This window comes from Callospermophilus lateralis, chromosome 6, assembly GCF_048772815.1.
Source record: "Callospermophilus lateralis isolate mCalLat2 chromosome 6, mCalLat2.hap1, whole genome shotgun sequence".
NCBI lineage: Eukaryota > Metazoa > Chordata > Mammalia > Rodentia > Sciuridae > Callospermophilus > Callospermophilus lateralis.
Window position 1 is genome coordinate 119,388,006 of NC_135310.1, and position 21,179 is coordinate 119,409,184.

Genomic DNA, 21,179 nt, shown 5'->3' on the forward strand with positions numbered 1-21,179 from the left:
GGGGTCAGGTTTCAGGGGCCTGAGTCTAGCTTCATGACTTCTGCTGTCAGCAGGTTGACTGACATCTAGGAAGGCCACATCCAAAGGCAGAGTAAGAGAAGGGGACACACAAAGGGCGTTTCCATGGAACATTCTATCCCAAACAGGGCAAAGGGGTAACATCACAAAGGAACAGATGAGCATAGCTCCATCCATGGGGCTGCAGGAAGGCACACCTACGCAGAAGACACATTCTGTTACTTTGAGGATCGGGGCAGTGTCTGGAGCCACTAAGAATGTGGCCAGATCACTACAAAAGTGACAGATAGAGCCTCTACCAATGGAAGAAAAATGCTAATCACTCAACTTGACAGCCTCCCACAGTGTGGGGCAGGGGCAAGGGAAGAATAAAGGAACTTTGAATTGGACAGAGGGGAGCGAGTGGAGGGGAGGGGGTGTGGAGGCAGGAAGATGGTGGAATGAGATGGACATAATTACCCTACGTATGGGTATGACTGCACAAATGATGTGACTCTATATCATGTACAACCACAGAAATGAAAAGTTGTGCTCCATTTGTATAAAAAAATTAAATTTAAAAAAAAAATAGATTGATTGGAGCTGGGTGCAGTGGCACATGCCCGTATTCCAGTGGCTCAGTAGGCTGAGACAGGGGGATCCTGAGTTCAAAGCCAGCCTCAGCAAATTGAGGTGCTAAACAACTCAGTGAAACCCTGTCTCTAAATAAAATATAAAATAGGGCTGGGGATGCAGCTCAGTGGTTGAGTGCACCTGAGTTCAATCCCGGGTACCAAAAAAAGAAAGAAAGAAAGGAAGTGGGTACGCACAACACAAATATATTTTTATATATTATATATATAAATATATATAAAAAATATTTATTTTATTTTATTTATTTATTTTGAAGTGATCTGGCCACATCCGTAGTGGCCCCAGACTCTGCCCCGATCCTCGAAGTACCAGAATATGTCTTCATGCATAGGCATGCCTTCCTGTAGCCCCATGGATGGAGCTATGCTCATCCGTTCCTTTGTGATATTACCCCTTTGCCCTGTTTGGGATAGAATGTTCCATGGAAACGCCTTTGTGTGTTCCTTTCTCTTATGTGTGTGTGTGTGTGTGTGTGTGTATGTGTGTGTGTGTATTATATATATAAACATAAACATATACATATAATGCAAGCCATTTTACAGTTTTAACTTAAAACTATATAATAGTTCAAAATAAATCTTATTTTAATTGAAACAAATGAACTTCTCTATATGCCAAGTTGGCTCACAAGCATATAAAGAATGATTTCAAGTGATCTTAAAACACAGTATTTTGACCATATATCCCTAATGTGATATCTTTTTTTCCCCAAGTACTAGAGATTGAACAAAGGGCACTCAACCACTAAGCTTCATCCTCAGTCCTTTCTATTTTTTGTGAAAGGGTCTTATTAAGTTGCCCAGATTAGCCCTGAACTTCCAATCTTCCTGCCTGAGCCTCCCAAGTAGTTGGGATTACAGGCATGTGCCACCAAGCCCAGCTTTAATGTGATATCACACACACTCACTCACACACACACACACACACACACACACACACACAGTCCTAATACATTGAGTACTTCTATTTTTTTAATGATGTTATTGTATTTTTTATTCCTTTACTTATTTATTTATTTTATGTGGTACTGAGGAGCAAACCTAGTGCCTCACACATGCTAGTGCTCTACCACTGAGCCACAACTGCAGCCCAGAGTACTTCTATTGATAGTTAGAATATTGGGTTATTGGGGCTGGGGATGTGGCTCAAGCGGTAGCGCACTCGCCTGGCATGCATGCGGCCCGGGTTCGATCCTCAGCACCATATACAAACAAAGATGTTGTGTCCGCCGAAAAACTAAAGAATAAATATTTTTAAAAATTCTCTCTCCTTTTCTCTCTCTCTCTCTCTCGCTCGCTCTCTCTTTAAAAAAAAAATTGGGTTATTTTATTTTTTGAAACCATTGAAAAACTAAATCATTAATAATGTTATTGTTATTAAAGAACTCAAATTCATTATAAGAATTTTTAAAATGTTGAATTTTAAAAGTAAACTCAAAACACTGTTTTCCTTTGGGAGGTTAGAAATATCAGGATATTATCCTGATTTATTTCTCTCTCTCTTTCTTTTGCTCTCTCTTTGTGTGTGGTGTGTGTATGTGTGTTAACCCAGGGACACTTAACCACTGAACACATCTCCAAGCCTTTTTGAGACATGGTTTCACTAAGTTGCTAAGGGCCTCACTAAACTGCTGAGGCTGACCTTAAATTTTCAACATTTCTGCCTCAGCCTCCCTAGTTCCTGGAATTACAGGCAAGCACCACCACATCCAGCTTATTTTTCTTCCTCTTCTTTTTTATTTTTGGTGTGTGGGGGGGTGGGTATTAGGGACCGAACCGAGGAGTGCTTAACTACTGAGCCACATCCCCACTCTTTTTTGTTTTTATTTTGAGACAGAGTCTCGATAAGTTGGTTAGGGCCTTGCTAAATTACTGAGGCTGGCTTTGAATTTGCAATCCTCCTGCCTCAGCCTCCTGAGCCACTGGGATTACAGACATTACCACTGCCCTGGGTATTTTTCTCTTTCTTAAAAATTGCTCTTTTCTAATACAAATACTGAAATGGACTTAAAGCAATGACAATTCAATAAACACAATTTTGCCCAGACAAGAGACTCTCAACAGCATTTCTCACTAAATAAATCAGGGGTCCCTGAGAAACGTCTAATCCGGGACAAAGATATACGAGAGAAGCCTGAAATATCTTTTTCTCTCTAAACGCAGAAGGATTACTGAGGTCTTTTCCACAGGACATAGGAGCTCACTTAGAATAGGAGGACATCTGAGCATCAAAAATAATGATGACTATAAAGATAAAGATGTGACATACAACAAATCTGTTTAAAAAGTAAATGTTAAGAATGGGATTAAAAAAAGTAAAAATGTATAAAAATAATGTAAGATGTAAAAAGAATATAAAATGGTAAATCATTCAGAAAAGTTTAACATTTTCTTAAAAAGTTAAATAATATAGCACCCAACAATTCCATTCCTAAGTATTTTCCAAAGAGAAATAACAGACATAACCACATAAAAACTGCTATACAAATGCTTACAGTCACATTATTCACAATAGCCAAAAAATAGAAATAAAAATAACCATCAACAAGCAAAGATAGAAACAAGTTGTGGTGTGTTCACGGTGGATTGTGACTCAGTGCAATGGTCTAAATGTTCATGTCCCCTGGCTTCATCATACACTGAGACCTGATGCTTGAAGGTTCTAGGAGATGGGACCTTTGAAATGTGATCAGGACATGTGGTAAGGCCTTCACCAATGGGATTAGTTACTATATAAAAGAGGACCAAGGGAGATCCCTTACCCCTTGGAATTATTCTTACAAAGAAAAAGATGTTTTGATCAGGTAAAGTCTTAAAATGTAACTACCAGATTAAACAAGAAACATTTTCAATGATACATTGAGGATAATCAGCCAAAATACAAAATGAGGGATTAGAAAAATTATTTTCTATAAAGAATAAATGGAGGCTGGGGTTGTGGCTCAGAGGTACAGCACTTGTCTAGCATGTGCAAGGCTCTGAGTTCGATCCTCAGCACCACATAAAAATAAATAAAACAAAGCCACCTTGTCCAACTACAACTAAAAAAATATTAAAAAAAAAAAAAAAGAAAGAAAAAATGGTACATCAAAGGACGTGTGTGTGGGGTTGGGGTTGTGGCTTAGCAGTAGAGCGCCCGCCTAACTTGAGAGGCGCTAGGTTCTATCCTAAGCACCACATATAAAAGAAATAAAGATATTGTGTTCAACTGTAAATAAAAAAAAAATTTAAAAAAGAAAAGGTGTATGTGTGCTTGTGTGTGTGTGTGTGTGTGTGTCAGGCTGGGGTTGTGGCTAAGTTGGTAGAGCGCTTGCCTAGCATGTGTGAGGTACTGGGTTCAATCCATATAAATAAATGAATAAAATAAAGGTCCATCAACATAATAAATGAATAAATTAAGGTCCATCAACATCTAAAAAAAAATTTTTTTAAATATGTGTATATATAGCCAGGCACAGTGGTGCAGAGTCTTTGCAGATATAATCAAGTTAAGATGAATACTAGGGGCTGGGGCTATAGCTCAGCAGCAGAGTACTTGCCTAGCATGTGTAAGGCACTGGGTTCCATCCTTAGCACCACATAAAAATAATCAAATAGGGGCTGGGGTTGTGGCTCAGAGGTACAGCACTCGCCTGACACGCGTGAGGCACTGCATTCAATCGTTAGCACACAGAAAAATAAAATAAAGATATTGTGTCTACCTATAACTAAAAAATAAATATTTAAATAAATAAACAAACAAAGGCACGCTGTCCATCTACGACTACAAAAAATTTTTTTTAAAGATGAATAAGATTAGCGCGGGTTATAACCCAATGATGGTTGTCCTCATAAGAAGCAGAAAACTTGGGACTGGGGTTGTGGCTCAATGGTAGATCACTCGCCTAGCACATGCGAAGCTATGTGTTCGATCCTCAGCACCACATAAAAATAAATAAACAAAATAAGGTATTGTGTCCAACTACAACTAAGGGAAAAAAAAAAAAAAGAAGAAGCAGCAGAAAACTTGCCTTCAGGCACACACTTGTATTCCTAGCTACTCAGGAGGCTGAATCAAGAGGACCTCAACTTTGAGGCCAGCATGGGCAACTTAAGTGAGATCCTGTCTCAAAATTAAAAAAGGTGGGCTGGGGATGTGGCTTAAGCAGTAGCGCGCTTGCCTGGCATGTGCAGGGTGCTGGGTTCAATCTCAGCACCACATAAAAAATAAAATAAAGATGTTGTAACCACCGAAAACTAAAAAATAAATATTAAAAAACTCTCTCTCTCTCTCTCTAAAAAAAAAAGAAAAAAAATATTTAAAAAGGCTAGGAATGTAGCTCCATAGTTGAGTGCTAGGGGTGAGCCTTGGTGGTAGAATACTAGCTTAGCGTGCAGGAGACCCTGGGTCTAATTCACAGCACTGAAAAAAAAAAGGGGGGGTGTGTGTTGGAGGGAGACAGTACATTAAAAGGTTTTTTAAAAAGCATGTGACCCAAATGTAATGTAATGTGTGGATCTGTTTTGATCTACATTGTACTGTTAAAAAATGTATGTGTGGGGCTGAGGCTGTGGCTCAGTGGTAGAGCGCTTGCCTAGCATGTACGGGACCCTGGGTTCAATCCTCAGCACCACATAAAAATAAATAAATAAAAGTATTGTGTCCAACTACAACTAAAAAAATAATTTTAAAAAAATGTATGGGGGATGGTGGGGGGAATGTTCTGCAGTGCTGAGGATTAAACCTAGGGACCTAGGGACTTGCACATGCTAGGTAAGCACTCTACCCATTTAGTCCAAAAAAAAAAAAAAAAACAGAGATAAATTGATTATGAAATAGATATTAGGTGATATTAAAGAATTCTTGTTTATTCTACTAAATGTGAAAATTGTATTTTTTTGCCAATATTTGTCTATTAAAGACATATGATATAGAATATTTACAGGTGGAATCACATGTCAGAGATTTGTTTTCAAGTACTACAGCGCACACAAGCAAAGTGGCAGAAGAAAGATGAAAAAAGAATAGCAAAGTGTTGGTAACCGCTGACATTAGGTACATAGAAATTCATTACACTATTCTCCATGTTAGTGTACATTTGAAAAATTCTATAACAAAAACAATTTATTTTTTAACTACAAAGGCAATCTGGAGCAGTATATATGTTGGAAATAACAGGGCTCAAAGCAACTAACCTCTGTCCTGAAGCAAGGGCAATGGGAGACTGTCCATTGGGGGGCCGAGGCTCCTCGCACGTCTTCATCTCCACCTCTACCTTATCCAGACACTGGAATAAAAGCCATGCAGAGCTAAGCACGTGCACAAAACCACACAGCACATAAGACAGCAGACTTCGTGCTGATAATCACCCAAAAGTCAACAGAAACTGAACTCCTAACTTTCCCTGTCAGGATTCCAAGGGAAAACAGGGAAGTCTAAGGATAAATCACAAGCAGCAAAAATTATTATTTTAAATAATAATAATAGTAGCCAGGGGTGTTGGAACACACCTGTAATCCCAGCTGCTCAGGGAGATGAGGCAGGAAGATCAACACAGTAGGGAAACAAAAGGGCATCTGACACGCCCAAGATGGAAGAATTCCTTCCTGGCCTGAGCAACCTGTAAAAATTTGCCTCAAATAAAATTAAAAAAAGGACTGAGGACATAGCTTAGTGGCAGAGTGCCCCTAAGTTCAGACCCCAAATCTGGCAGGGCGGGTAATACCTCAAGGGGCTTATGAGTCTCAATGCTGATTCTTACCCTGCTCAGCAGTTCCAGGATAAGCCAGGAAACAATCATCACTCTGTCTCAGAGAGAAGCTCACAGGGCCATAAATAAGTACCTACTACTCCCAAAAGGGTCAGCCTATCAGGATTCTTCCTCATCTTCTCTCCTATCTTTTGAAAGACTACCCTAGCCATCCCCATTTGATTACTCGAAATCAAGAAAGGCCATTACCAAGCAAATTGGGTGTGTCTTCAACTTTGTCCACTGGATCTGAAAGAGGAAAGCAAAAGCTCAGGGATGTGGGAGCTGCCCTTCGAGAAGGCAGGCCTACTGGCCAAGGGCAGCAGCAGCACTCTGACCCCTGTTCTCACCCGGATGGAGGCCCTGTTGCAGTAGACCCGAGTGATGGCTAACCATGTGGGCAGTTCCAGCACATTCTGTAGAACCTCTTCATCCAGCTCCAGGTTGGTGAGCTGACCCTCCCCCTTCAGGGTGCTCAAGTTGATTTTGTCCGGGGAAAGATTCTTAGTGAACCTGAAAAGAGTAATTACAAGAAGCTATTATGTCCATGAGAATCTGCTAAATGAACATCATAATCACTAACACTTCTGAATTTAGAGTAAAGAGAAAGTTCAAGAACAAATATTGACTAATGACCACACTGTCTCTACACCATGTAAGATTTTAGGTGAGATCTATCATCCTGTCGTCCTATTCAATCCTACTGTGGGGACGCTGGGGAAATGCCTGTAGCAATGGCAAGCCACTATTTTGATATTTCTGAATCTCCACATAAAAATAGAACAACTAAACAGCAGCACAGAAGGATCATGGATGACATTTACAAGAAAACTAGAAGATAAAGTATCCTTATAAATCCTCATGTGCTACAGTTTGGTAAAAACATCAGCACTCATTTGACATGAGTGTACATGCAGCTGTCAGACAAATAGAGGGAAGCCTGACAAGCCTGGGAACATAGAAATTCCAAGATAGCCAACCAGTATTAAACGAAAATCAGAAAAACAAACTGGGAGGGGTTTTGTCTACCACAAAGGGTCTCCAGTAAGACTCTGGGACACTGCAGTCCTAGAAACTCATGAAATTAACCTTCCAAAGCTCCTTCCTAGGCAAGATTCCTACACAGAAAAGAATCAAAATCGAGCAAGTTAGGGATAACAGAAATGCATGGCCCTAATCCCTACTCAGGAGGCTGAGGCAAGAGGATAGCAATTCTGAGGCTAGTCTGGGCAACTTAGTGAGACCTTGCCTCAAAAAAATAAAAAGGGACTATAACTCCATGGTAGAATGACCCTGGGGGTCAATCTCCAGTACAAAAGAAAGAGGAGGTGAGGAGCAGGAAGGGGAGTGGAGGGAAGGGAATGGGGAGAAAAAGAAAAGGAAGAAGAGATAAGCCAAAAAAAAGTAGAGACAGGAGAACAGAAGATTAGGATATCTCAGAAAGTGAACCATTGTTTTCTAATACTACCTGAAGCAACAGAAGAAGTTCTATGCAGTACAAAATAGTAGCTGGCTAATCATTGGCTTATTAAGCAGGGTAAAATAAAATCCCTGATGCTTACATACACCATTACTGATGTGATCAAAGATCAAACTATCACCTGTAGTCTTCCCGAAGGGACTGATCCTGACTCTCATCAAGCCCCTGAGCCGAGGGGCTAATGTGAAGGAAATACAGAGGGCAGAGGAAAGCTGCTGAACTGTATGCGCCCTAATAGTGCCATCGACATGACCGTGGACTGCATGGGAAACTATAGGTCAATTGCCTGGTCATGAATAACCCACAGTAAGTCTTCCCTCCTAACTTCTTCTCATTTTACTCTACCTGGACCATAAGAATGCTGATTTAACATCTTTATTTAGATGATCACAACAACTTTAAATATTTGTGGGGTTTGTTTTGTTTTGTTTTACAGTGTGGAGGATTAAATCCAGGGCAACATGCATACTAAGCAAGCACTCTACAATTTAGCCACATCCTCAGCCTCAAAAAATGTCATTTTTAGGGCTGGGGTTGTGGCTCAGTGGTAGCGTGCTTGCCTGGCATGCCTGGGGCACTGGGTTCGATTCTCAGCACCACATACAAACAAATAAAAAATAAATAAATAAACGTCCCTTAACAATAAAAAATATTTTTTAAAATGTCATTTTTATTTTCTATTTCACAAGTGTGAGAAAGCCTCCTCACCTGACCTGGACCAAACAGAACCAAACTGCTAATAATGATGACACTATACTTTGTACCAGGTACAAAAGGAAGGTTCTTTATTAATATTATCTCAATGAATCTTTACAATACCCCATATGAGGCAGAAATTATTATCCCCATTATACAAAGGAAGAGTATGAGGCTCAGCTGTGAATTTGCCCCAAGTGATAGGCAGGATGAGGTAATCACAATATGAACTCGGGACAGCTCACTGGCATTGGCTTCTACAAGCATCTGCTCTAACAGTATGAATACTCCCTTCCAAAACAAACCTGCCACAGAATAAATTTATAAGATGTCTCAGAAATGGTTGGAGGACATCTTTTCCCTTTTACAATCAACCATGGTCTGCTTAACCCATGTAAGAAGGATAAACCTCAAAAAAAAAATTTTTTTAGAGTCATAATGTAATGCTATCAAAAACCTTTCTGCACTTTACCAACCCAATCAAATAATAAAATCTTTCCTAAGTACACCAGGGCTGACACCAAGTCTCTACCAAGATGCAAACAACAGACCACAGGGGGTGCCATGCCATCAGGTAGATGATAAATACTAAAAGCTAAAGAGTGCTAAACCTCCAGGACTTTTCCAAGTCCACTCTAAGATGGCTCATAGTACATGTCTGTCTGTCGGACCACCATAGACTTGTTTTCCTGTTTAGTGACGTTTCCAGTCATGTGTCAGTTCTGAACAATACATCATTAGGCAATTCTGTCATTGCGCCAACATCAGACTGTACTTACACAAACCTAGATACTACACCTCCATAGATGTGGTTGCTCATTGACCAAAATGTTGGTATGCAGCACTTGACTATATCTGCTTTTTAACTGACCAATTTATTTTTAGAATTCAATGAAAAATGGATACCACCTTATTAGTGTCTCAAAAAATTCTTCAGTTAAGAATTCCTGGGGAGGGCTGGGGATGTGTCTCAAGCGGTAGCGCGCTCACCTGGCATGCTGCGGCCCGGGTTCAATCCTCAGCACCACATACAAACAAAGATGTTGTGTCCGCCGAAAACTAAAATATAAATATTAAAAAATTCTCTCTCTCTCTCTCTCTCTCTCTCTCTCTCTCTCTCTCTCTCTCTGAAAATAAAAATAAAAAAAGAATTCCTGGGGAGCTGAAGCTGTAGCTCAGTAGCAGAGCACTTGCCTAGCATGTGTAAGGCACTGGGTTCGATCTTTAGCACCACATAAAAATAAACAAAACAGAGGCATTCTGTCCATCTACAACTACAAAAATCTTTAAAAAAAAAAAAAAAAAAAAAAAAGGAATTCCTAGCACCAAAATAGACATGCAGACAAATGGTACAGAATGGAGAACACAGAGACAAACCCACAGAAATACAGTTATCTCATACCAGACAAAGGCACCAAAAACATACACTGGAGAAAAGAGAGCCTCTTCAACAAATGGTGCTGGGAGAACTGGAAATCCATATGCAGCAAAATGAGACTAAATCCCTGTCTCTCACCATGCACAAAACTCTACTCAAAGTGGATCAAGGACCTAGGAATTTGACCAGAGACCCTGTGCCTAATAGAGGAAAAAGTACGCCCAAATCTTCATCACGTCGGATTAGGCCCCAACTTCTTTAACAAGACTCCTAAAGCACAAGAAATAAAATCAACAATTAATAAATAGGATGGATTCAAACTAAAAAGCTTCTTCTCAGAAAAAGAAGCAATCAATGAGGTGAACAGCCGACATTTGGGGAGCAAATTTTTGCCACATGCACATCAGATAGAGCACCAATCTCCAGGATATATAAAAAACTCAAAAAACTTAACACCAAAAAAACTAACAACTCAATCAATAAATGGGCTACGAAGCTGAACAGACACTTCTCAGAAGAAGATATACAATCAATCAACAAATATATGAAAAAATGTTCAACATATCTAGTAATTAGAAAAATGCAAATCAAAACTAAGATTTCATCTCACACCAGTCAGAATGGCAGTTATCAAGAATACAAACAAAATGTTGGCGAGGATGTGGAGGAAAAGGCACACTCATACATTGCTGGGGGGACTGCAAATTGGTGCAACCACTCTGGAAAGCAGTTTGGCGATTCCTTAGAAAACTTGGAATGGAACAATTTGACCCAGCTATCCCACTCCTTGGTCTATACTCAAAAGACTTTAAACTAGCATACTAAAGTGACACAGCCACATCAATGTTTATAGCAGCTCTATTCACAATAGCTAAACTGTGGAACCAACCTAGACGCCCTTCAATAGGTGAATGGATAAAGAAACTGTGGTATATATACACAATGGAATATCACTCAGCATTAAAAAAGAATAAAATTATGGCATTTGCAGATAAATGGATTAAGTCGGAGAATATTATGCTAAGTGAAGTAAACCAATCCCAAATAACCAAAGGACAAATGTTCTCTCTGATAAGTGGATGCTGATCCATAATGGGGGTGGTGGTAGGCAGGGGAAAAATGGAGGAACTTTGATTGGGCAGAGGGGAGGGAGGAGGAGGAGAGGGGGCATGGGGGCAGGAAAGATGGTGGAATGAGATGGATATTACTAGCCTAGGTACGTGTATAACTGCACATATGGTGCGGCGCTACATCAATCAGAGAAATGAAAAGTTGTGCTGCAATTGTGTACAATGAATCAAAATGCATTCTGCTGTCATATATACCAAATTAAAATAAATTAATTAATTTTAAAAAAAGAATTCCTTAATTGTAGCTGGGAGTGTACTTCAATCATTAAGCATTCACCTACATATTTGAGGCCCTGGTTTCAATCCCTGGCACCAGAAAAATGAAAAATCCTTTAACTTATTTTGCCTGAATTTTGTAACAACAGCAAAGAATAGGCTTAAAAAGATAATCCAAGGGGCAATTATAGAAGTTTGCTGATCCAAGGAAAAAACTGCTGAGAATTATACAAGCCCAAATTTCAGTTCTCTCATCACCTAAGCAGGGAGCAATCATTCAAACTCTCTGCCCATTTTGGAGGTTAAGATTAAACTGCAGCAATGTGACAAAGAAACCAGCTATTCCAAACCATCTTCAACAGTCCAAGTTAAATTTACAAGTACCAAGAGGATATTGAATTCTTTTTCAGGGGAGAGGGGTAATCAGGGATTAAAATCAGGGGCACTCAGCCACTGAGACACACCCCCACCCCTGTTTTTTGTATTTTATTTAAAGACAGAGTCTCACTGAGTTGCTTAGGCGCCTTGCTTTTGTGAGGCTGACTTTGAACTCGTGATCCTCCTGCCTCAGCCTCCCAACCACTGGGATTACAGGAGCGCGCCACCTCACCCAGCTTAAGATATTAAATTCTTGAGAAGAATCATGGTCCCTGGCACAAACATTATTCAGCATTTATATTCCTAATCGAGGATGATATCAGTCAGTCCAAGGGTGGCTAAAAAGGCTAAAGGCAGCCTGCTATTTATTCCACTTCAAGTATGTGGGAAAACATTTCCTGGCCATCTGTTACTGTTACGAAGTAAAGAAACTAAGATGAAATCAAACTGGAAAAACAGATTTTGATCAAGATTCATCTCTGCCAGAGGATTGCAATCTGCCAAAGAGACAACAGAGAAAGGCTCTCAGGCATACTTCCTAACATTGAGAATTTGCAGATTTTCAGAATTTCAGAGCTAGAAGGGATTTAAAATATTCATTTGTTCCAAATCTATAATTTGCAAATGAGGAAAACAAATGGTCAGAGTTAAATGGCTTGCCCAAGACTCATAGTCAGACAGCTGTAAACATGGGACTCTAAATGACAGAAAAGGGACTTGACCCAGAATTCAATCAACTCTCTCACTATCTTGCCCCCATTAATTCATAACCTTCATTACTAATCATAGGGCAAATTAAAATAATCAGTCTCATAGAAATTGAACTCTCATAGAAAAAATTTAAAAAGGTCTGGGCATGGTGGCACATGTCTTTAATCCCAGTCAATTCAGAGGCTGAAGCAGGAGGATCACAAGTTGGAGGCCAGCCTCAGCAACTTAGTGAGACTCTGACTCAAAATTAAAAACAGGACTGGGAATATAGCTCAGAGGTAAAATACCTGTGAATTAAATCCATAACGCCACAAACCAAAAATAAAAAGGTCCACAAACCACTTTGCTTCCTTCAGTAACCTTTGTCCTGAGGTGATCACAGCCCAGGCCTTGACTTCTAAGTCAAGGAGGATAAGATTAAACTGCTTCTTAAGGAAATCTAGATCAAAGTATTTTTACTGTTCAGCCACAACATAAGCTATCTTTAAGCAAAGACAAAACACAACTCTGAAGCATCTGGTTTAGACAGAAAGATCCCCTGCATCATCCAAACCAAACAAAATCACTAATGTCACTAACACTGCTCCATTCCCAAATAATCGGACAGAACATGCCACTCACTCTTGGTGCTTTGCTCTAATTGGTTTCATTCTCAAAACTTCTGCAGGAACAGATTATATATGCCTTTCTTAGGAGAAAATGTCTAGATTTTTGTTTGTTCTTCACAATGTCGGGTTTTTAAACAGGTTTTGTGCCGTTTGAGGTGCAATTTATATACACTGGCTCATTTCTGAACTATTTAGTTTATCTGATCTACTATATATTTATGCAAATATCACACTATTCCCATTACCGTAGGGTTTTGGTTTGTTTGCTTGTTTTTTTAGATACCAGTGATTGAACCCAGGGGTGCTTAACCACTGAGCCACATCCCCAGCCCTTCGTATATTTTGAGACAGGGTCTTGTTAAGTTGCTCAGGGCCTTGATAAGTTGCCGAGGCTGGCTTTGAACTTGTGACATAAAACAAGTTCACAAAACACAGGTCTTAGACCTGTCTCAAAATTCAAAAAACAAAACAATTTAAGCTCAGTGGTAAAGCATACCTGGGGAGGGGGGTGGAGAGGAGGAATAGTTGAAAAATGCAAACTACTCCTCCTCCTCCCCGGCCCTCCTTCTTCTTTCAAGGGGGCTGCTGGGGATTGAACCTAAGAGCACTTTATCACTGAGCAACATCCCCAGCCCTTTTTAATTTTTATTTTGAGAAGGATCCCATTAAGTTGCTTAGGGATTCACTAAGTTACTAAGGCTGGCTTAGAACTTGTGCTCCTCCTGCCTCAGTCTCTCAAGTTGCTGGAATTATAGTACAGACATGTACCACTGTGTACAACTATTGCTTTTTCTAGGTTCCATGAAGTCTTTCCCCCATACGTATCAGGATTTGGACAGAGTTTAGAAGCAAACTTTAGAGCTCCCTGTTCTGCTATATCCTCCTCTTGAGACTTCCCCCTCCTTTTTCCAGCTGTTCTTTAACCCTAAACTTCATCCCCTGACCCCTCCAGTGAGTAAGACTGTGGACTTTTGCTTGAGTGCTAGCACCATCACCATGCAAATTGCCAAAGACCCTTGGGCAAAACAACAATACAAATAAGAATCTTACACAACAGTTCTCATCTTTCAAGTTCCCTGTCACTTTATGCCTGATATGATCACTTTCCAACATCTTCAAGTAGTTTTTTTTTTTTAACATATTACCCAGAATTCAAAACAGTTATCTGAGAGAAGGGCAGCTTGATACAAGATAGGCTCCAATTCATAGTAGATCCTTTCCTATTAGATTTAATTGATTTTAAGTCTTTCTCTAAGAGGCAATTATAACATGAGTTACCAAAAACACATATGACCACATGTGCATAAATGCACCCTCTCAGAACAGCATGATAGATGGGCACATCAGAAACAAAGGTGAGGAGGGAGGACTCCTAAGAGGGGTCCAGGAGTGTGGTTCAGTGGTAAAGAGCATGCTTAGCATGTGCAAGGCCCTGGATTCAATCCCCAGCACAAAAAAGAAAGGAAAGAAAGAAAGAAAGAAAGAAATGTAAAGTCTGGGCTGGAGCTATAGCTCAGTGGTAGAGCACCTGCCTTGCACATGTGAGGCAATGGGTTTGATCCTCAATACCACATAAAAATTAATAAAAAAAGATTAAAAAAAAGAAATTATACAAGTTATCCTCTTGGTCTACTGGTGAGATGTTTATTATAAAAGTTAAACAATATAAAGAGGCCTAAAAAGAAACGATAGTTTCCAATACACAGAAGTAATTACAAGCTTGGCACAATGGCTCACACCTGTAATCCCAATGACTCAGGAGGCTAAGGCAGGAGGATCAGAAGTTCGAAGCCTCAGCAACTTAGCATGACAGTGTCTCAAAATGAAAAAAAAATTAAATAACTGGGAATTTAGCTGTCCTGGTTTCAATCCCCAGCAACCCCCCACCCCCCCAAAAAAAAACTATATATCTAGACAGATGTATCAAATAGAATTATTCCACATATATCCTTCTAAAACTTGTTTTTACTTTTCATTAACATTTATATATTATTAATCTTTTAATGCTTTTCAAGAATTGGAAAGTTATCCTCAAGCTAAGATCCCTTACATTCCTTTACGGATGCGCTATAATTTACTTAATAAAGTCTGTACAAGGATTTTATTAGTAGTACACTTGTACATTAAAAAGTATCATCAGTTTTCTCATTTGTTTGTTCTATAGGAAAGATTCATAGAAATGGAAGCTTAACATTTTACATTTTGACAGATACTACCAAATTTTCTTTCATAGACGTCATATTGGATCATACTTTTACCTGTAACTGACTGCATACAATCCCACCATTGGAGCAGTTCAGTTCATGACTCGCCACACTCTCATTTACCCCACCACTCACTACTGGGCCAATCAACAGAACAAGGATTCTGTAGAGGTCCTCTTTCCTTAATTCTCAACAGTAACCCTGCTGAACACTCCAGTTCCCACCTCTAAAACTGTAGCCTTTCTAACACCTATCCTGTTTAGCTGCAGCTGTAACATCTTAGTGGGAGCCAGTCTTGTTTCTTGGAACTGAATACTTGCAATCTGGCCTCCTAGTGTAAAGGCTGTACCTGTGGTCTCCTCATCTAATTTACAGTTATGTATTTAACCACCACCTAGAATTAGGGCTACAATATCCTATCCACCTAACTAGATAGCCTTTCACTGATCATTCTACATTTAAGACTTAGAGTTCCTCAGTGACTAACTCACAGCTGCCTGCAGCCTTCTCTCCTCGAATAATTCTTTGTCCATTCAGCTCCCACGTGACCAGGTGCCAGCTTCTCTCCCTACACAGGTCCTGAAGGGACTGTACCTCATGACCCAAATTTTGGCATATCTTACTTTATCAAAAATATTTCTTGTCATACTAATATATTCCCCTTAATTTCTTTTACTTCAGTTTCTTGGCAATTCCAAAACTTAGGTTAAGGACAGTTGGTGAAATCAGATTATTAGATTTCTACTTTTAAAAGCTTCATGCAGGTTCTGGATTATCCAAAGCAAAAATACATTTGTTAACCCTCAAAATAGGAAGATCTATTCCACTAGCAGGCATTGCTGGTAATTCACTATTGAATAAGAATTGGTATTTCTTCATCACATATCTCAAACAGCTATTTAGAGAAGTGAAACATATAGATTATCTGAATTTTAAAAACTGCCCAAGGAGGAAACTGAGGCCATCCTTAATTTCTGAGGAAAACCTAACTATAAATAAAATGAATACTTATTTTAAGAGACAAAAATGTCAGGTATGGTGGTGAATACTGTGGTCCCAGTTACTTGGGAGACTGAGGAGGAAGAATCACTTGAGCCTACAAGTTCAAGGCCAACCTTAGCAACACAGTGAAATCCTATCTCAAAACAAAACAGAACAAAAAACCCAAAGAGACAAAAACAGCTCAAAATGAGCATTCATGCCAGGCACAGTGGCGCATGAATCCCAGCAGCTTAGGAGGCTGAGGCAGGAGGATGGTGAGTTCAAAGCCAGACTTAATAACGGCAAGGTGCTAAGCAACTCAGTGTAGTGAGAGTCTGTCTCTAAATAAAAATACCAACTAGAGCTGGGGAAGTGGCTTAGTAGTCAAGTGCCCCCCAAGTTCAAATCCTGGTACCCCCCCCAAAAAAAATGAGCATACATGTGTAATATGAATTGCACTCTGCCATTGTATATAACAAATTAGAATAAATAAATAATTTAATTTTAAAAAGATGAGGAAATTGGGGAAAAAAAAAAAAAAAGGAAAAGGTCTCTAACCCTAAAGGGTATAAGATTCTTAAGGGCTTGAACTGTGTCATTGAGTCTGTGCCAGCATAAAGTCTAGGATAAGGATGCTCAATTAATGTTTATTGAATGAGTTGATAACAACTCAAAACCAATAAATGATAATTGCCAAAGAGGTAGAATGAACTAAAGGATACATCCAATAATCCCTCTCTTTCACACATCGCAAACCAACTGTAATATGTCTCACTAGCCCAACATGTCAAAACCATGTTAAGAGGGTCTTATATAAACAGGAAAACAAATATCTCTGTAAGGCTGAGGTAAAAAGCACAGTTTTCCCATTAAAGATAATTAGAAGGCGCAAAGTGTTAAAAGGAGAGAGGCAAAAATCAGTATATTCTAAAAGCTGCCCAGAATTTTAATAATAAAACTGAAATAAGAAATATGAAAAATTTTACTACTCAGAACAAAAAATATTTTTTAAATAACAGCTAAATTTAATAATTGCTCACTTTATTCCAAACATTGTTTTTAAGCCAGGCCAAGTGGCGCATACCTGTAATCCTAGCAGCTTGGAAGGCTGAGGCAACTGGATCGTGAGTTCAAAGCCAGCCTTAGCAACTTAGTGAGGCCCTAAGCAATTCAGTGCGACCCTTTCTCTAAATAAAATTCAAAAAAGGGCTAGAGATATATCTTAATGGTTAAGTTTCCCCGAGTTCAATCCCCAGTACCAAAAAACACCAACAAAAAACAAACAAACGAAACATTGTTTTAAATACTTCATACTTGCTTAGTTTTTAATGTTGGGACTGACTGCATGCACTCTGCCACTGAGCTACATACAGCCCAGTCCACTTTATACTTCTTTTATGTGTGTGGTACTAAGCACTGAACCCAGCTACAATCCCAGCCCTAATTTTTTTTTGAGACAAGGACTCACTAAATTTCCAAAACTGTCCTCAAACTTATGATCCTCCTGCCTCAGCCTCCCAAGTAGCTGAGATTACAGGCTGTGTACCGCCATTTTTTGCCCAGTCATTTTTCATGTATTTCTCTAATGACCCTATGATATATTAGCCTCATTTTACGATGAAGACACCAAGGCACAGAAAGGTTAACTTGCCCAAGGTCACAGAGCTAGTAACTAACAGAGCTAGAATTCAAAATCTAGCAATCTGGCTCAAGAACTTAGCCTTAACTTGATTTTTTCCCACATTTTTTTTTAAGAGAGAGAGAGAGAGATTTTTTAATATTTATTTTTTAGTTTTCGGCGGACACAACATCTTTGTTTGTATGTGGTGCTGAGGATCGAACCCGGGCCGCACACATGCCAGGCGAGCGCGCTACCACTTGAGCCACATTCCCAGCCCTTCCCACATTTTTTATTGGTACATTATAGTTGTATATAACGCCATCTCCCTGATTTTTACAAAGTCAACACAAGGTGTAGAGGTTTGGAAAGGTTCCAGCTTGCCTCAGACCCAGGTCGAAGGCAGTAGCAACTGAAAGCAACAAAGAACAACTGAGCACTGTCCAGATGCCTTGGAACAAAACAAAAGGCCTCTATGAACCAGCTCCCCTCTATCCTTCCAATATCACTTCTAACTATGTCCACCCTCCACCATACATTCTAACGACACACAGTTATATGCGGCCTCCTAACTACATCCTGCCCCTTCTCAACTGTGTGCCACTGTTCGTGCAACTCGCCCTGCCTGGTACCATCATTCTCCCACATCTGTGAGCCTGGCCTCCAGCTCCAGAGATCCGTCCTAATGTTCTACTGAGCTCACTGGCTACAGGTCTATTGGCAGTTAGGTTCCTAAACAGAAACCTTGTCTCATTGGAGTGCCTGGCACTTGGCACACAATGCAAGTGGACAATAAAAGTTTGCTGAAGAAATTAACAAATAATCTCAAAAACGGAGACTTTATGAAGGGTGCTCTGGAGAAGGAAAAAAAAAGAGTCCTCACAGCAGCTCAGGGTCTGGGTCCAGCCAGACTCCCTGAATTCCCTGTCCCAAGCATCTGAGAAAGGCTGTCATACCACTTGCAACTGTCCATCCAACCTTCCTGCAGCAAACCTTCCTCAAAGAGGCTGAGGAACTTCTCTTACTAAGGTCAGAGGATTAAGGAGCCACAGCCAAAAAGACGGAAAACAGTGAAGGACTCTGCTGAACTTCAGCATAAAAGATAAGCTATGGTTCATTCCCGGCCTCTTACTTCCTATCAACCTCTGCCAAAACATTTTCTCAGATGAAATGTGTTTCTGAACTAAAGTCCAAGGAAGGAAAGAGGAGAGGAAGGAAGGAGTTTCTGCTGAGAAAAAAGGAAATGCATATTTTCAGCACTGCCTGGGAAAACACCTAAACCAGATGACCAGAGGCATTCAGCCTGGGCGAACTCATTTCCTCCTTATGTGGATTTTCTACATATTAGAACTCTCTAACATTCACATGACTCATACATACCACAAGCTGCTATCAGACCCCTGCCTCATCCCCACTACCACCACAACAGAAACTATTTTGGTCACACTATGCCCTCATAAATATGTATAATCCTTTTATATCAGTAACAAAAAATAGCTCTTTCTTTCTGTGTATATATATGTGTGTGTTATATGGAAATGCAACCCAGGGCCTTGCACATACTATTCCACCACTGAGTCCAGTGAAAAGTATTTTTTGGTAAAAAAAAAAAAAAAAAAAAGGTGGGGAGGGGCAAGCATAATGAAGTATGCCTGTAACCCCAGCTACGTGGAAGCCTAAGGCAGGAGAATTGCAAGTTCAAGGTCAGCCTGGGCAACTTACCAACACCCTAACTCAAAATAAAATTAAAATGGGCTACAGTTGTAGCTCAGTGCTTGCCTAGCTTACGTGAGGCCCTGGGTTCAATTCCCAGTACCACAAAAAATAATAATTTGGGGGGAAACATAAGCAAACTTTCAGAGTATCTATAGATTTCGAAGTTTTTAAGTTAATCGTAGCTTAGGGGAGCTCACCCTGTAGGACATATTCTAAATTAAAGCCAGTCTTTTATTTGGTATCATTCCTGCTCCAAAATATGGTCTCACTGGGCGCAGGGGTACATGCCTATAATCCTAGAAGCTCAGGAGGCTGAGGCAGAAGGATTGCGAGTTCAAAGCCAGACTCAGCAACTTCAAGACACTAAGCAATTCAGTGAAACCCTGTCTCTAAATAAAATTCAAAACAAGGCTGGGGATGTGGCTCAGTGGTTGAGTGCTCCCAAAACATCAAAAAACAAAATATGTTCTCTTCCTCTTTTCTTTTTTTTTTTTAAATATTTTTAGTTGTATATGGACACAATACCTTTATTTATTTTTACATGGTGCTGAGGATTGAACCCAGTACCTCACACATGGTAGGCAAGTGCTCTGCCACTGCCAGCCCTCTCTTCCCCTTTTCTTAGCTGAAATCTTATATGTCTTAAAGAATTGCAAATTCCGATTAGAAAGTGAAAGAATCAGGGGTTGGGATGTAGCTCAGTGGCAAAGCACAAGGCCCTGAGATAAGCCCTAGGCCCTGGGAAAAAAAAGGGGGGGGGGAGCGGGGGAGAACAGCTGATGCACACCTGAGGGCAGGTGTGCACACATGGTAGCAGAATGCTGAGAGACCAATCAGAACAGCTGGTATGAGAAGTGGGACCTCCAGAGGAGGAAAAGGAACAAAAAGGAGTAACACACTGTAGATGTTTCAAGATTTCATATAAAAGAAATTTCAGGGCTGAGGATGTAGCTCAGTGGTAGAGCATGTGCCTAATAAGCATGAGGTGAGGCCCTGAACTGAATCCCCAAAAGAAAAAGGCAGGAAGCGAGGAAGAGAAGGAAAGAACTTTCACACTAAGTGGTTTTCAACCCTAACAAACTCAATTCCCTCAATTCCTTTTTCTTTTCTTTTTTTAATTTTAATACTGGGAATTAAACCCAGGGTTGCTTTACCTCTGAGCTACATCCCCAGTTCTTTTTATTTTTTGTTTTGAGACAGAGTCTTGCTAAATTGCTGAAGGTCTTGGTGGCCTTGAACTTACTGTTTCAGCCTCCAGAGTCACTGAGATTATTGAGATTCATGCAGTACTGCACCTGGCAATTTTTTTTTTCTTAAACAATTATTCTACAGTGCCTCTTTTACCATAAGAAATGAGTTTTATATATAACCTACTTACACACAATTTCAAAGAAAGTCAAATTAAAAAAAATAATTTTCCCTTTATTCTTTTTAATTGTAGATGGACACAATAACTTTATTTATTTATTTTTATGTGGTGCTGAGGATCGAACCCAGGGCCTCACATGCAGGCAAGTACTCTACCACTGAGCTACAACCCCAGCCCCAGGAAAATTATTTTCTAAGAAAATCAATTGTATTTCAATATTCGAATGTTCCAACTTCATCGCACTAGAAAAGAGAGTGGTCAGATGCTTACACTCAAATGTGGTATCACCAGGACTTAAAGAGCTACAAATATAGA

The 21,179-nt window shown here is 39.8% G+C and overlaps 1 protein-coding gene across 1 annotated transcript in view; it reads right to left on the minus strand.

Annotated features, from left to right (window-relative positions):
* Positions 1–21,179, minus strand: part of Bltp3a (bridge-like lipid transfer protein family member 3A) — a 70,885-nt gene that overhangs the window by 38,957 nt on the left and 10,749 nt on the right. The window contains exons 2-4 of the mRNA XM_076858871.1: positions 6,730–6,892; positions 6,590–6,628; positions 5,826–5,917 (exon numbers count right to left, since the gene is read on the minus strand). Coding sequence (XP_076714986.1) covers positions 5,826–5,917; positions 6,590–6,628; positions 6,730–6,892 — 294 coding nt within the window. The remainder of the gene's footprint in view (positions 1–5,825; positions 5,918–6,589; positions 6,629–6,729; positions 6,893–21,179) is intronic.